This window comes from Cupressus sempervirens, chromosome 4 (assembly GCF_028749045.1).
Source record: "Cupressus sempervirens isolate cs-2001-9-10 chromosome 4, ASM2874904v1, whole genome shotgun sequence".
Lineage (NCBI taxonomy): Eukaryota > Viridiplantae > Streptophyta > Pinopsida > Cupressales > Cupressaceae > Cupressus > Cupressus sempervirens.
Window position 1 is genome coordinate 560,315,349 of NC_143121.1, and position 18,784 is coordinate 560,334,132.

Sequence of the window (18,784 nt, forward strand, 5' to 3'; positions counted from 1 at the left end):
TTGTAACTCTTTTGGTGGTGTGATAGATCTATCCATTCTACGAGGAAATGAGGCATCAATGCAGGCAACATCCTAATCTAAATTCTATATAAATAATTCTGACAATTATACTTCTACAGACATACTCTTGTTCCATTCTTAGCCAAAGTTTGCTAGATAGAAGGAAGGCGGTCCTAGCATATTATCGATATCATTTCAATCCTTGTCGGCGGTATGCCAGTGTCAAAGGTCTTAGTCCTATAATCAATATCATTCAAAATCATGACGATGCATCCATGTTTTAAATGATGCGATAGAAGTTTCTTCCCTTCACTAATATTTGGCACCATCAGATTTATGACGTCATCCACAAAGAGCTCTAAGATCTCCTTATGCCTGTGTTCGGCCTACGTTCACACCATCCTATATGTTCCAAGGCGCTTGGTCTGCTTGCAAACATTGCTCTTAATTGAATTTCTTCCTTCTTGCGTTGGCTTGTGATTTCTTTGTTAAAAGGTATTAGACATAATTCCACAAGCTATGTATTTTGGAGGGTTATCGACACGCTTCGATAGACACTACTATCCAACATTAGCCAATGCTTGACACCACCGAAGAAGACTAAACCAAGGATAGACTAAAACAATGCATGGAACTCAAAAAATACTTGGCAACAGTTACAAATATTTCTGCCAAAACAATCTTATTATATGGTCCTTCCTTTATATACAAGCTACTATTATCATTAGTTCTTTGAAAACCAATCTGAATAAAATAGTTATGCAATCTTTCATACCATGCTCTAGGGGCTTGTTTCAGACCATACAGTGCCTTGTGTAATTTGCAGACCATGTTCCTTTTATCTGGATCAACAAAACCTTCAGGTTGTTCAATGTAAACCTCTTCATCCAGTATTCCATTGAGGAATGCTGACTTGACATCCATCTGATAAACTTTGAATCCTTTGTGAGCAGCATATGCAAGTAAGGTTCGGACTCCTTCCAATCTTGCAACAGGAGCAAAAGTTTCCCCATAATCTATGCCTTCTTCTTGAGAGTATCCTTTGCATACCAATCTAGCTTTGTTTTTGGATACCTTACCATCTTCAGTCAACTTGTTTCTGAATACCCACTTGGTTCCTATTATATTCTTATCTTTAGGCCTGGGTACAAGAGTCCATGTCTTGTTCTTCTCTATTTGTTCTATTTCCTCATTCATTGCCTCAATCCAACTATCATTTGCCAATGCGTCTTTAGTACTTCTAGGTTCAAAATCAGCAAGTAAACAAGTATTTTTCAACTTACTTCTTGTCAGGGTTCCTTCATATTTGTCTCCAATGATCTGATCTGGTGTATGATGTCTTCTGACATATTTAGCTAATACAGGTTCTTTACCTCTTGAATGAGTTTCATTGATATCTGCTTGTGCTTCAATTTCATATTCAGGCTGTTCTGGCTTGGTTGCTTCAGACTCGGTAGACACTTGCTCGGTAGTGTCTGAATGTTGCTGTGGCTCGGTTTGAACTATTTGCAACTCGGTTACTGAAGACTCAGGAGTTGAGGATTCTTGAGTGAATGGTATACTTGGTATAGTATCAGGTTCAATGTAAACAAATCTCTTGTAGTCTTCAGGTACCTTTTTGCTTTCTTCTTCCGATTTGTCTGCAAACTCATCAACTTTCACATGTGCACTTTCTATGACTTTGTGAGTGGATAGATTTAAACATCTATATGCTTTGCTTTTGCAGGAATAACCCAAAAATATTCCTTCATCACCTTTTACATCAAATTTTCCTTTTCTAGATTCTTTCAAAATATAACATTTGCTTCCCAATACTTTCAGATAACTTACATTGGGTTTGTAGCCATACCATAATTCATAGGGAGTCTTGAATGAGTCCTTCTTTAACTGTACTCGATTTAAGGTATGAACTGCAATGTTGATGGCTTCCTTCCAGTATTTGATAGCAACTTTTTTTCTATCATCAGGGTTCTTGCACAATCCATAATGGATCTGTTTCTTCTTTCAGCTATTCCATTTTGTTCTAGAGTTCTTGGTGCTGAAACCTGTCTTTTAATACCTCTTTCAATGCAAAAGTTATTGAATTCATCTGAAATGAATTCACCACCTCTGTCTGACCTTAAACATTTCAGCCTTTTCCCTGTTTCTTTTTCAACTCTTGCCAAATACCATTTGAATTTCTCAAATGCTTCTGATTTATTCCTTAAATACATGACAGTCATCATTCTTGAATAGTCATCAACAAAAAGAATGAAAAACTTTTCTCCAGTATAGCTTTCTATTCCAATGGGTCCACATAAATCAGTATGCACAATTTCTAATATATCTTCAGACTGATAGTTTTTACCTTTAAAACTAGTTTTTCCCATTTTACCAATCTGACAATTCTTGCATAGACCAACCTCGGGTTTCTTAATGTTAGGAATGCTTCTTACTTTCTTGAATTTGCTTATTTTTACCAAATTATCAAAATTGACATGACACAACCTTTTATGCCATAACCAACTCTCTTCAATTTGAGCAATAAAACATGAGCATTCACCAAGTTCTAGATAGAACAAGTTACCTTTAGTTTGGGTGCCAGATCCTATTAGTTTTCCTTGCTCATTCAACAGTCTGACCTTTCCATGCATGAATTCTACCTTGAATCCAGTATTTAGTAACTGTGCAACACTTAGCAAATTATGTTTGAGACCTTCAACCCAGTAAGCATTATTACATATAAGTTCTTTGGATAGACAGATTCTTCCTCTTCCTTTTATGAAACGAGGTTCATTATTACCAAACCTCACACTGCCACCATCATAGTCTTCAAACTGATCAAACTTAGTTTTATCACCAGTCATATGATGTGAGCAACCGCTGTCTATAATCCATGTATCATTCTTACTTACATGAGAGATAAGAGCCATTTTATCTTCGTCACTATCAGAGTCATCTTTAACAGCAATATAAACAATTTCATCCTCACTATTATCAGAATCCTTAGAATTTTCAGCCATGAAACATGATTTCTTACCTTTGTTCTTGGATGATTTAAAGTCTTTCTTGCCATTCCATTTGTGATCTTTCTTTTCATCATTGTTTTGCTTGTTTGGGCACCTTGCTGCAATATGACCAATTTCATCGCCAGAAAAATAGATTAGAGGAACTTTACCTTTGTATTTTCCTCTGCCTCTAGAATATTTCTTGGCTAGTAGAGCTTCAATCCCTTCAAGATCACTGTCTGAACTTTGGCTTGATTCATTTTCACTTTCTGACTGTGATTCTATCTTCTTTTTGCTTTTCTCTTTGAGTGAGAGCTTGGCTTGAAATGTTGATTCAATGTTTTTGGAGGCTGGAACATAGTTGTCAAAGTTATCTAGTTCAAATGCAGTTAGTCTTCCGACTATGGCCTCAAGATTTATCTTATGATTTGCTTCACACCTTCTTTACTGTATTGCAGAGACTCTGATTGCATAAACGGGAAGCAAGGTTCTGAGAACTTTGCTTACAACTGTTTCTCCTTTGATGTCACCTCCAGCTGCCCTAATTGCACTTACACATGCTTTAACTCTTTCAACATACTTTGCAATGTTTTCATCCTCTCTCATCCTCATTTGATCAAATTGTCCTCTTAGACTTTCTGCTTTTGCTCTTCTCACATTATCATCCCCTCCATAGATCTCCTTTAGCTTGTTCCACATGTCAAAGGCAGTTTTGCAGTCCTTAATGTCATCAAATTCTTCATAGCTGAGAGCAGATGCTATGTCTATCATCATATTGTTGTGAGTCTTCTTTTCAGCAATATCATTAACTGACAATGTGCCAGAAGGTTCTTCATATTTTTCTTCAAGGTATTTCAGTCCAGTATCACCAACAGTAGCCAGATGAAGTTTCATCAATTCTTGCCATGCTGAGAAGTTATCTCTGTTAAGTTTTGGAATTTCTCTTTTGTAAGACATCTTGATCTTTGGCTTAGAACTTTGAAATCCTTTCCTGCAAGCACCAAAAAGCTCTGATACCAATTGTTGGAAATGAGAATGGAGTAACTGAGAGGGGGAGGGGGTGAATCAGTTACCACAAAAACATTTCACAGTCCCTTAGATGTCTAAAATCTTGATCTTAGTTACAGATTACTGAAACTTGATAATGCAGCAAATACTAATAATTATTAAGAACTGATAACCAAAACAATTCAGCAATCATGAACACTAGAGACACCAGATTTAACGTGGAAACCCAATATGGGAAAAACCACCAGTGTAACTAGTTACTGTTTTTCACTCTTCTGAAGTGAGCCCTGTTAGGAGCCAACCCTGTTAAAGGTTACAAAACACACTATTAGGTGTGACCCTGTTAGAGGATTTAATCACCCTGTTAGGAGTGGCCTTGCTAGAGGTCTTTAGAACAATTCAATTGAACTGTCACCTTGTTAGAGGATTTATAGAATGGCTGTTAAACCAACTCTGTTAAGAGATTTTGAGTTCACTGTTACAATGGTTAGAAAGCAACAATGAAATGACCTGATATAGTGTGCAACTTATCTTTGCTGATTGCAGATCTCTGTTATGCTTGACTGGATCCTTACTGATCAAATACAACTTTGCAACTCCTTTAACACATCTGATCCTCCATCAGACTTTTCTCAACATTCACCTCTTCATACTATAATTCGCATTCATAACTTTTTCATAATCACACTTCTCTATTTTTGATTTGCAACTTGAGTAACCATATATACGTTCCAGATTATCTTAGTCGGCTCAAATCACTGACCAATAACCAAACAATATACAATAGTCGGCTAGAAATAATTAAAATTACAAACTAACAAATCCCTTTACTGGCCGACCCTGCTCGGTCAATACTGTTCAGAAAATAATTCCTGTGTTAACCAACTGAGCTCGGTTAATACAGCGAACTCCGTGACAACCCTTCAATCGCCGGGAGAACTCGGTAAGTACTGAGTTTCCATAGATGACCGAGTGAGCTCGGTGGAAATTGTCTTGGTAATCACTGAAACCTTCATTTACCTTCCTGACTCGGTAAACACTAAATCCTTCGTTTACCTTCCTGACTCGGTAAATACTAAATCCTTCATTTACCTTCTTGACTCGGTAAATACTAAATCCTTCGTTTACCTTCCTGACTTGGTAAATACTAAATTTTCTTCGCTTACCTTCCCAGCTCGGTAAATACTGTGTCACAGTTTCCTTCGATCACCGAGTGAGCTCGGTAAGTACTGAACTTCCTTCGTTAACCAAGTTAGCTCGGTAGAAGCTATCTTTACAGTGTAATATACAGCAACGCTCGGTAGACTCTGTAAACTACTATGCTTACCTTCTGAGCTCGGTAGACTCTGTCTGATGACTGATATGACATTTGTGTAACATCAAAGACAACACTCAATTAACCAATTGTATCCAACAGCTATGTCCTTCCGTCATTTGTCATTTTTACCTTTCCCATTACTCATGTTCGTTCTTTATATGCTTGAACTCATCGTTCCCATGTTACTTCTCCAAGTCATCTACTCCTTTCTATTAGTTACGAGTAATTTATTGCCAAGGCTGATATTCTTGTTTTAAGGTGAATATTATCTCCTGATTTTATTCTCTTCTGGTGCCTCTTTAGTCACTGTAAAATAATCTATGCGAAACAATAAAGCTAAGGACTAAACCAGTCATATAATGATATTAGCATGTATATGTATGTGCTGACTCTATTCTTATATTTGCAGTGTAGTTCTGATACCATGTTAAAGTAACTATGATCGTTTCTACAAATGTGTAATCATGGTCATTGTAATTGATGATTTCCAAATGCAGATTTGGATCTCATATAGATATGAGAGGAGACATGTCTCTTCAAGAGACATGACGAGACATGTCCCTATAGTTAGTTAATCACCGTTTACTTAATAAATAACTATATGTATAACTCACCTTTAAACATATATATAATATTAATATATTAACCATATATGTAATATAGTATTATATTATTATATTATTATATAATAATATATAATGCATAATATATATAATATATATTATATTACATAGATAATATATATATTATAAATATTATATATAAAAGATATACAATGCATAATATATATTATATATATTATATTACATATATAATATATATTATATAATAAGATATTTATCTTAAAGATAATTTACCATCAACGAGATATCTCATGATAAAATCAAAGCGACAGAAGCTATAACAAAGTCATGACCCATAGAGACATGACTCTACTTGGTCAAAGGCCACGTAGGGTCATGTCCCAACTTGATCACTGTCAGTGAATAAGCAAATACAATTAGTTTGCTTCTCAATCAACAATCACGTGGAGGTAAAAAAATTACATTCAAGAACTTCATAACATAATAGTCTCTTCTGATTATAAGAGCCTGATTATTTAAGTCATTTATAAATATGTGTGTGTGTGTGTGTGTGTGTGTGTATTCTTATCAGTAATATGAGACATAAAACAATGTTCATATAAATCATGAATACAAATACTCAATGTAATGAGTATATCACTTCGACTGATGCTATACTTCAACAATATCTATAAAGATTAATGAAGAAGACTGAAAATAAATTCCACTTTGTGAAAAGAGGAATATAGAAAAATCATCTACACTATACATAAGGGCTGTCATGTTGTAAGCAACAAAGATGAAATAAAATGACTTAAGGTACAGTCCATTTTGCAAGCAAGAGAATATAGAAGAATGATCTAAACTGTGTTAGAGTTATCATATTGCAGGCAAACAGAGTGGTGCAAATTAAAAGTGTCCAAAATAAATGTGTACTATGGACACATCTCTAAGTATCATATGGATTCACATTTAAGAGTTATACTGTTATAGACAGCATTAATAAGTTGTTTTAATAAATATCTTGCAATACAAGAATATTTCAGGAATTTAATGTGAGTCACCTTTTCCACATTCAGATGACCAGACAAATTGAAGAATTGCATTCCATGCAAAGAAGTCAATTGTATTCTAGGACAATATAATCTCTCACCTGACTGGAATTGCTCAGCATTGATTCATCATAAGGATATAATTCTTCTGACACAGAAGCTGGGTAGAGCCTTACATACTTTCTACCTACAACCTGCAGACAGACATCACTAAAATTTTAATAAATAAAATATATTTATCCAATCTTATAATATAGTGCTTCCTATTTAAGATAGCATAATGAACCCATTGATACAGACAGTGGGATGTTTTTTACACATAGCAAGGTTTTTGAATGATTAAGCAAGAAGTAGATTGGTACCACAGCACCCTAAAAATGCAAATACTAAAAATTTCACACCAAATGGAAAAGAAAAGTTCTCAATTACAATTAAATGAAATTCAAAAGAAAGTAATGGTCAATTCACTATTAATTTGTAACCACCGTCCAAATATATTAACTACATTCCTATCCAGAAGCAGTGATGACATCCTATTCATCGTAGGTAATAGTGGTTTGCTGAAGACTCGTTGGTGGGAATTTCTAGTGGATATTTGAGAATAGATAAAAATGATCATGTGCCATTCCATAAACTATAGTGAAATGTTCTACCCGTTAGTTAAAATATATGAAAATAAGGTCAGTACTGTATCATCTTAATTTTATGCAAGTCTAATCAAATGGGATGAACTCAAGTGGTTTGTCTTGGTGAATTTATAAGAGGGGCTCATGTTTGAATCATCAAGAGATTCATTTAAAATAAATGAGATAGATTGTGCAAAGGAAACATCAGACAAAAAACAAATTTGTCCAATTTTAAGCAGCCAATGGTGCCACTAGCATTGACAAATTGATCGGTAATAAAAAACAAATTTGTCCAATTTGCAGCAGCTAATGGTGCCACTAGTATTGATAACTTGATCAGTAACAATTGCATCCACCAATCCCTAAGATTGAGGGTTTTCTGTAATGTCCCCTTTCCGGTTGCTTAAGAAATAGAGACAATTCCCTTTTTTTTATTAAAAAAAAAACTAGTCACAAGTTACTAATTCCCTTAACACTCCAAATAAATCTTATTTGGTGTCTACGATTAAATTGTTGAATCCCCATTATTTCTCATGGGGCCATCTCAGATATGTAGAATGATCAAGTCTATATGTATTTTAATTGATAATACTTAATCTTATCCAATTTAGGCTTCGAATATTGTATAGTTCAGCCTTCTCTGATAAGATGAACTTTCTCTTAATTTATGAAGAATATGATATCTAATATTACTCTAAGTGATTGTATTTTGAATATAACTGTGTAACCTTGCCATATAACTTCTGATATTATGTCTTCTATATATGGTCCTTCCGTATGTATTACACCCAAATCAATCCAATTTTCTCAATACTCAGAAGAATATGGAGTAAATATATTCTTATAAATGTATATATCCTGGAATATTGTCTTTTGTACTCTTCACTGTGGCTGAGATCCTAGAATGCTCCTACTACAGAGTTATAAATCTGGATCCCCACTGAACATATCTGCACTAAATGGCTTGTATCTAACATGGTCAATGTGAGATTAATCTTCGACTATCCTTGGGCAGACTTCTTGTCGGTTCCTATGTTATAAAAGTATGCCCCATCCTTTATTTGCCGAGTGCGGAAGAAATAGACTTGTTTTACTTTTCTTTAGTGAATGGCGATTGGAATTTTCTCTGTTATGCTATCGTGAGACAATCTCTTATAATTCCTATTTCCCTTTGTTTGAATGGTTCACACTATTACTAAGTCCCTCCGTTATATATTCTCCTCCGCATCTTCTTATTTTACTTCTACATCAATCTTGATTGCTGTCTTGTTTTAATCACTGACTTACTTTCCTGTGTTGTATTCGTTGATGTCTCCCCATGATATGGATGTGGTCCATGCTCAGAGTGGTCACTGGTCTAACACCTTCATGAAGTCAATATGCACTACATTTCACTATGCAAGATATATAGTGTGTCGACCCAGTTGCATTCTTTCTTGCCGTACATGATTAATTGTACCTCCTGCGTAATCTGCTCTCCTATTATCACTTATCAGCTGTTGTAGCACATGATTAACTTGTGCCATCACTGTGTGTGGCTATTGATTTGATCATGCTAACTGCATATCATAAGTTATGAAACTCTACCGTCTATTTCCTTCTATGTATCTTGTCTATTTCATATTGGATGATAAATGTATACTAAGTGAGCTGATTTCATGTCTATTTGCATTGGTGCAATATAATGACATATCTAATGAATATGCAATCAAAATAAGTCAAAGGCTTAATGCTCCAATGAACAGATTTAATAAAATAGTGAATAAGAAAGAAATGTTTTTCCTATGATACTTGATAATGGGATCAATTCTACCCTTTATAAACTCCTTTCATATGTCAGATTTTCTTCTATCCCACTTTTGATCTAATCAAACCAAATTGTATATTAAAATCTCATATTCCATTTGTTGTCAATATATTTTCAGATCCGCACTATCGCCATTCTAAAATATGTCAACCTTGAAACTGTTTTGTTGAATGACATATATTCTCCACCTATTCGATCAGTCCCTTAAATTTGTGATTTCTCCCCTGCAATGATTCTCCATTCCATGATGCCCATTCAATTACCTTGAGATCCATACTATACCTTTCTTAAGTACAGCAGCTTCCAATCTTCTATATTCAACGATTTTCCCATTCTTGGTTGATGTCTATAGCTATTGTTGTATACGACTCTGATTGTTTCCTTATTTCTATTTCTCTCACCAAACTACTCTGACTGTTTCCTTATTTATATTTCTCTCACCAATTTAGGATAATCCCTATTTGATATATTATTGTTACTGCTCATCACTCACAATTCCCTTTAAGCCACGGAATGTCGCTCATAGGAGAAAGTCCATTAGAAGATCCAATATGCGCTCATTGACACATCTCTCACATAGTCAAGTAATTTTTCCAAAGCTTGATAATATTTCACATAGGCAGATATGCACTCAAGATACTATTTTCCTACAACTCCAGGAAATATTATAAAATCCGATAATCCTTCACAAATGACAATGTTTGCAAACCCACAAGAGTCGAGAAACTAATTGGAAACGCTAAAATTTCCCAAAGTTCGGTGAAGGTAATATTTCAAACTTATGCTCAAAATGCGTTCATGAAAATATCATGAGGAAACAAGGAATTGGTACATGGAAATTAATAAATTAGCTAATATGCTTCAAAACACACAAAAAAGAGGTGAGGCTGGTGGGTAAGGCTAAATTTCTTTTATATATTAAAGACATCCTAAATTCCACATTTACACACAAACAAAGGATTGCAAGGCTTTGATTGAGGAGAAATAAAGACATGATTAAATTAAACGACGGAAATATTATTAACTCTCCTATCTAAGGTAGGCAAGAGCCTACAACACAATGGTAAATTGTGAGCCTCTTATCTAGGAGGTCTTGGGTTCGAGTCTACTCGAGCTTAATGCTTGATAAATAATAATAAATTAATAATTATTCACAACAAATTTTTAAAAAATCTTTGCTTCGGCCTCTTACTGATCAAAAAAATCTCCTAAGGTGGAATTTCTTGCATAGTTAACGATGTCCAATATTTAGTTTATAAAATGTTGGAATCACTATGTTGCCTAAGAATTCAAAAAAATTCCAACCCATTCAAGTGCATGCCCATAACAAAGATTGTTGATGAAGTTATATTGCTCAAAATGCCACCTTTTGGGAATAACTAAAACTCTAAGACAAGTGCTGATTTTTGTAAATAAATCTCTCAGAATGGCAACATAGAATTATATTGAATGCAATTGCCTAAAGTTAACCCACTAACAAATTAGCAAGTGAATGGCTGCATTTCTACACAAGAGATGAATTATCATTTCATTCTCACATTGAAGAATTGGGGAGTCAAGAGCACAGGCGAATATTTTGAAGAATTTGTGAACAAGATTAAGTTTTCAAGAGGAAGCATGCAAATTTTCAAGAGAGAAAGATTTATGGAAAGAGAATGTCTATTTCTAGTGACAGGTGAAAATGCATTGAGTTTGATGAGTAAGGAAAAGAGGCTATGGTATTTGGAGAGAAGTAATTCTAGAAAAAGTGGGAAAAATCAAAGAACATGCATAAATTTTTGGAGAGAATTTATTTCTACAGAGAGTTTCTAGAGTAAATTTTCAAAATTTTAATCTCCAAAGTCAATATGTTCGACGAATGAAGAAATTTAATCTTCTTTTTATTCCTCACATGTTTTATGTTTGTCATTTTGTTTTGCAGGAAGAAGAATGGCATAACCCAAGGGATCAAGTTTGTCTAGATCTGTATTGATAAAAAATGAGCATATAGGATTTTATCCAAAGTCAAAGATCGTGTTGAAGTGGAAAGTTGTTGATGGCACTAATTTGGGTGGCCTCAACATGAATGAATGTAATAGAAGAATGTTTAGCTACAAGGATCATGGTCCCACATACTTAGTCAACCAGATAGTCTAGAATGGGATTGTAGCAATAGTTTGCTTTCTCACGACCATCTAGCATATTGGACTGATCATGGAGGGCATGAACTCTTATAATTCAGATGATAGAACAATTAGAGACCCAAATGGCAAGATGCTAGCAAACCTCTCCACACTAGTGATTTCAAAAGCCTTTGGAATCCCACCATATCAGCAAGAGTACAATGATGTGATGATGTTAAGTAGGATAGATGGAATTCCACATTTCTACATGTTTGAGACTTGGATGCGGTACTTCATTGAGCAAGTGACCCAACGAATCAATGTTGCAAACTAGGTCGGAACAATCAATGATAATATGGATGAAAAACTCAAAACTTTAGAGCAGTCAGAAATATTCGACGTGAGCTTTTATGTCGTATGCATGTTAGCTAGGAAGACGAGGTATGAGGGATTGAGGTACAACGGGATTTTAGGAGGTGATCTAAGCCATGTGAAATTGCACAAGTGTTATCCCCAATTGCAACTCTATGCTAAGGATGACTTCATGAGATCCAACGACGCCTTTGTTGTTTGTTTCCACAAAAGGCTTTCAATTGAGATAAAGAAGCTGCTAGAGAAATATGAAGCATGGTTCATCCAGTTTCCAATTTCTCCTGCATTAAGCTATAAGGGTTTTCTTTCAAGTCATGCAGACTTCGGAAGTATCCAACTGATAAGATGGCATTGTTGGAGGTCACCAAGCAACCGTCCACGTCTAACAAGTTCAAGAAAAAGAAGAAGAAATTGGGACTTGAAACCCTCATCACCACAAGAGATGATGTTGAAATGTGTCCGTGCATAAAGGAAATTGAAAGGTCAACAGATAAATTACACTTTTACCATCTAGCACTTTATCTAGCAACCATAGATTATGATCCTTACAACCAACTTTGAGTGGTAGATGGTGAAAAATACCAACACATGTTGCATCTTGAAGATCTTGAAGGAAATGTTGTTGATGAATACAAGATTAAGAGCATATGCTTTCAGGGTTGCCGCTCAACATGATTAGGGCATGCAAGATCACCTAATTACCAAAACAAGTACAAGAAATGAACATGATCAAATCTGATTATGAAAAAGAGAGAGAAGACCATCCAACCATATAATTGGTCCAAGAGGGTAACGCTTAATCTTGATTCGATATTAGGGCTAATCTTAAAGTTTACAAGATGGTGGGTTGAGCATTAAATCAATAGACTAAGGGTGGGTAAAGACCATCTGATTTATAACTTGATGGAGCATCGAGTTTAAGGATGATAGATAGAGCCATCAAGAGTTAGAATCAAAGGATAAATTCTATCAAGAAATGATGAGAAAGGAAGAGGAAAGAGTGTTGCCCAAGATGTGTAGTCGAGGAAGAGGCCAATCGAGCACAGCGAATAACCTCCGCTGGAAAAGGTACAGGACAGTGCTGACACTAGCATCCCCTAGCAAGACCTTGAGTTTACAAGAAATTGAACCTTTCACAGTAGAAGAAGGTGAAATGAGCAGGAAAAGGATGCCAAAAGGGGGTAAAATGACTCGGTTAGTGCACGATAGAGAAAGTACTAATGTTTGTCAAGAATTTGCTCAACAAAGAAATCAAGAACAAGAGGCTACTATTGAGGAAAGCCTTGGGGTCGTATTAGAAAGGGAATTGATAGAGGTAGAAATTCCTACCACAAAGGCAAAACTTCCCACTAGAAAAATAGAAATCCTTGTCATAGAGGTCAAAAGTCCCATTGCGGGAGAGGAAATCAATAAAGGGATGGTACATGGACAGAAATGGTTGCCAGTCTACAATAGCATGTTGTAATTCCAATTTGGGCATGGGAAAGGATGTAGAGGAGTTGTGAGAAGTAAATTGACCCTACATTAGAGTTGTAAGAAATCCTAAACCTAGCCAACAGGCCAAAGGAAAAGGGAAAGGCAAAAAGACCTATAAATGGTCATCAAGGAATTATCATGGTCATGGACTCTACAAATTGCAATACCCACAACTGATGAAGCCAAGGACCTAATCACCCTAGAATAGTACAATGCGATAGCATTTGATCTAAAACATGCCACCAGGGAGCGGATCATTAAAGAGATTGACGACTCTACCCAAGCAATGAAAGAGAAGATGAGAAAGTTGGAAGAAAAGTATCAAAATGTGAAGAATGAGAACAAGGCCTTGTATGGGCATCTATAGAGACTACCCCATTTAGTAAGAGAAGAGAAACAGGTTTCAATTCTCCTATTGTCCTCTAGCAAAACATGTTAAAAATATTGAGCAAATGGGAAGAGACACCCAAGGTGCAAAGGTTTGAGTAAAAGGCATTCAAAAGAAGATAGAGATTTTTGTTGAAGGCTCGGTGCACATGAATGAAAGGGCAAAAGCTGTCCTCTCCAAGATGCAATGCATAGAGGAGTTGTGGGATGATGAGCATCTTTACCAAAACGAGATAATCTCACAACTGCAAGCCTTGATGGAGACTCCTAGGCATGTGTTGGTCATGGTGGATTGATAAGGGAAGAAGAGGCATAGGATTTTGCCCGCTTATACTGTTCAATAGTCATGGCAAAAAAGATGTTTGAAAATTCAAAAGACTGTGCTCAATTGAAAAATGTGATTGGAAAACTCATAAGGGAATCTTCAACACAATGTTACCTTTGTTTCCACAAAGAATGACTAAGGATGATATGCTTACAAGATGGAATTCTTTCAATCAAACTCCTCATGAGATGACTTTGAGAACTTTTTCGTATTCTCAAATGCTATGCACATTGCTCAAGACTCGATGCCTCATTGGGAGAATAGTTTTGGTAAGATGTGAAAAAGACGTGGTCATTCTGGAATTCAAATGAAAATGACCAAATGTTAGTGTAGATAAATTGGAGATAGCATTGTCCAAATTCTAGGAATTTAAGAAACAAAATCAAGCATAGGCTATTCTAGGGAAAGGGCATTAATGATTGGATGGGAATATGAATATGAATCATGAATGTAATGCTATGGTAATATTCAATTTAGATTTAATGTAAATATGGAAAGTTTGTAACTAATTATTGATTTTTTACTAATCTTTTAGGTAGAATCCTCCAAGAGAGGCATCCCACACTTTTTTGGTCACGTTGTGCAGCACATGTCCTTGACCTTCTTTTGGAGGACATAGGAAAACTTGATTGGGTGAGTCCATTTGTAAAAGATGCTAGGCAAGTCACTAAATATATCTATAATCACCCAAAGGTTCTCAGTTTGATGAGAAAGACCACTAAAGGCAAAGATTTGGTGAGACCCGCTATGACAAGGTTTGCAATGGTGTTCTTGACGTTGGAAAGTATTCACGACCACATATTGGCTCTAAAACAAATGTTTGTGTTGATTGGGTTGCTTCACCTTACTCAAAGAAGCCCGAAGGAGAGCCTGTGGCACAGATAGACTTTGATGATAGTTTTTTTGCAAAGGCCAAGGAGATTGTGGAGGTAACTTCAAGAATCAAAATATTTTTTTTTAGTTGATTCAAGTTTCATTATTAATTTGTAACTTATTATGTTATTAACTAATTTGTATTTTTCAAATTTCAAATGTAGATGTCTATGCCCCTGGTTAGAGTCTTGCACATATGTGATGGACAACAATCCTCAATGGAAGGTCTTTGTGAAGCCATGGATAAGGCTAAAGAGGCTGTTAGAAATTACTATCATGTAGATAGACTCGAATTTGACCCCATTTGGGAAATAATTGATAGGAGGTGGAACAATATGCTCCACCAACCCATTCATGCAGTAGGCTACTTCCTCAACCTCAAATTCAGGAACTATGATTGTCGGTGTCCTTGAAATTTTACTAAGACTTCATTTCACTTTACTTTTTTAGGTTGTGTAGTAAGACTTGATATCATTTTCTATTTGTTTTAAGGCTGATGATTGGTACTCAGATCCTAATGGAGAGGTCATGGAAGGTCTCTCTAAATGCATTGAGAGAATGATATCCAATGAAGCGGAGAGAGACTTTGTTGTGACCGAACAACAAGTCTATGTGGAATCAAGGGGTAATTTGTTCTCTTCTATGCTAGCAAAGAGAGAAAGAATTACTCAAGCACCAAGTAAAGCATCAAAATTTAAAACTTTGCAAATTGATAAGTTGTGTTTTCTGATCATCTTTTTTCATTGCTTTATAACTTTTTATCTTTTGTTTTACAGATGGTTGGTGGGCAAGTTGGGGTGGCAATACCCCCAATTTAAAGAATTTTTCTCTCAGAGTCCTATGCCAACCTTGTAGCGCATCCTATCATGAGTGCAATTGGAACTTATTTGAGTCTATCCACACAAAGAAAAGAAACTCAAAGATGGCTTAATGACTTTGTTTATGTGCACTATAATCTTAAGTTGTGCATAAAAAGGGCCACCTGATATGGAAGAGATAGATCCTTATTCTGATTGGACAGCACAGGAGCCAGGTCCATTGTTTTCAGTAGATGAGATTGCTGATTTGAAGAGGCAGGCCATTGGGGGGCGAGGCGGGGGGGTGTTGGAACAGATATTCATTTCACAACGGATAACATTGAGGATGAGGACGATGATGATTCAAGCTCAGAGGAGGAGGCATTACTAGTGCTATATATAGGAGATACATCATCTTCCATGATGTCGAGCTAGTCAATAAGGATGTCGAGCAAGGACGCATAGCAACAGACTTCACAGTCATGCAGCTCACGCCCAATCCTAGTGTGGAGCACTTCTTCGAGGACTAGACCCCCTCGCTTTCCTACTAGTACAACTAGAAAGAGGAAGATGTGATTGTATTGATGTATTTAGTATTTACTTCTAGTTTGACAGATTAAAACTATTTACTATTTTGCTTCCCGCCATCAGCATTCTGCATGAGAATACGATTTTGTACCCACTATGCATTTATATATATCTACACTCTACTTTTTTCTTTTGTGTTCTCTTTAATTAACTTATTAGATGCATCTTCTCATTAAATTTTGCGAAAAAAATGGATTTTTAATTAAATTTCAGCGGTTTTTTAAGGTACCTGAGTTTTTCCCGATTAAACTTTTGGGGGGCTTGGCAAGTTGCTGCCGAGTCCGAGTTTTCCAACTATGGATTTGACCATAGTTTTTAATGTTTTATGAAAATTGGCTTATTTTAAGTGCATTTTCATGTTACTTTATTAAAAATTATTGTTAAATATTAACTATAAATACATGAGACAACTTAAATACATAAAAGAGGGATTTTTATTACTCATTGCATACATCCACATGCAAAATACTTCATGAAAACTCACTCCCAATAAATTAGAAGTCCCATCATCATTAAAAAAGTGATTTTAAATGCGATTACTTATGTAATTGCATTAGAAGTTCATTTTTAATAATCTAACACATTCATTTTTAAATCACCATTTAAGTGGGCTTTTGAAATGCATTTGCATGTCATCATAACATGTAGATGCAAATCTAAAATGAGTTCTTCACTTACATCAAGCTAAAGTGGCGATTTTGGACCCAAATGCATATGTAGTTGATTAAAAACAACTTGTTTCCATTAACTTAATGCAAATTGGCAATTTTGGGCCCCATTACATGTTTTAAAAGTACTTGTTTTATAAGTCCAAAATACAAGTACATTAAAGGTGACAATTTTCAGAGCTATTGCATGTATTTCGAATGCATGTAAAGAGCCCCTAATTCCCCATTTTATATGACAAAACCTCTTTGTCAAAGCTGGTGGCGATTTTTCAAGTGATTGCATGTATTTCAAAATGTATATTGTTTCCTAAAAAGTGTGTTTTACACTAGCTAAAGCCCAGATTTTAAAGGTGGCGATTTTTAACAAGATTACATGAATTTTTACTGATGCAAATGCCTCTCCAAAAGGCGTTTTGAAGGCTGTGTATTTTCTTAAGGAGATGGTGAAGATTTTTGAGAGGATTACATGTATTTGTTGAAAATGAAGAGAGTAACTAAGAGGGGAGGGGTGAATCAATTACCACAAAAACAATTCCTTGTCCTCTGATGTCAAATCAATCTTTTCACTAATAAGCAATTCTTTATCCAGCTCGGTTAAGACTAAGTTCTTGCTATAACTCAGCCGACAAGTAGTCTTATGAATATTAATCTGTTTTAACCTTTAGTAACTTAGTTGCAGAAACATAAAGCATAAAGAAAATAATATGAACACAGATAACACCAAGATTTAACATGGAACCCAATTTGGAAAAACCGCCATGCAACTAGTTACAGTATTTTCACTCTTCTGAAGTGAGCTCTATTAGGAGCCAACGCTGTTAAAGGTTACAATACATACTGTTAGTATGACCTTGTTAGAGGATTTAGATCACCCTATTAGGAGTGGCCTAGATAGAGGTCTTCAAACACTTCAATCTTGAAATGTCACCTTACTAAAGGATTTAAAATCTGACAATTAAGTCAACTCTGTTAGGATATTTCTTCTGAGATGACTCTTGCACGACGACCCTCCTGTGATGGCTCCCACGATGGCTCCTGCGTTGGTTTGGCTCCCGCATTGCTATGACGTGGCTTGGCGCTGCTCCCTGCTCGCTGGTTTCTTCTTCGGCTCCTCACTAGTTGTTCTCCCTGTTCAGGACTGCAACACTGCCACTACTGTTGCTGCATTTGTCACTTTTTCTTCTTTCGTATTTGTTGGGTGGATATTTTGCAACCGACAGTTTTGGGTAAAAATTCATTCGCAAAATAGGATGACCAACCACAGCGTGTGAGACAGAGTCTCTCCTACCTTAAAGGGAAGGCTCTCCCTTCTCACCGTTCCTTGGATCAACTTAAGGTAAGCAAGAAGTTGAAAGATCTTAAACAAGGTGTTACTAATATCCTTTCTTCTTAACTTTCAAGAAAGGATCCACTTACTCGTAGAACGAATAATGGGCAAGGTAAATCTCTAACTACACTTCTATCAAGAGCTGTAAACAGTGATACCGATAAATCTTCACTAACTCAAAGGCTAGCTAAAACATACCGGTTTGGCTCTAAGTCCAGTCGTACTTCTAGATGGTAAAAGTTTTACAATTAGGGCACAAAGACTCCTAAAAGTAAGAACAATCTAACTATTTTGCGAATTAAGATGACAATACAAACCACAGACAAAGCTTCTAGCTATGAATTTTCACAATTGTTCCTAGTCAAAGCTCGGGCTTCAATTGTTTCTTAACTCTCTATGCTCTTTTATTGAACACACAATAATAACATGAATCAAGACAATAGGCACAAATTATAGTCATAGCTTCTAATTTGTTCTATCACAATTGCTTCCAGTCAAAGCTTTGAAT

At 35.6% G+C, this 18,784-nt stretch overlaps 1 protein-coding gene across 1 annotated transcript in view; it reads right to left on the minus strand.

The window, feature by feature from the left end:
• JMJD5 (2-oxoglutarate (2OG) and Fe(II)-dependent oxygenase superfamily protein) overlaps positions 1-18,784 on the minus strand; it is a 148,697-nt gene that overhangs the window by 35,810 nt on the left and 94,103 nt on the right. The window contains 1 exon segment of the mRNA XM_089825934.1: positions 7,030-7,122. Coding sequence (XP_089682060.1) covers positions 7,030-7,122 — 93 coding nt within the window.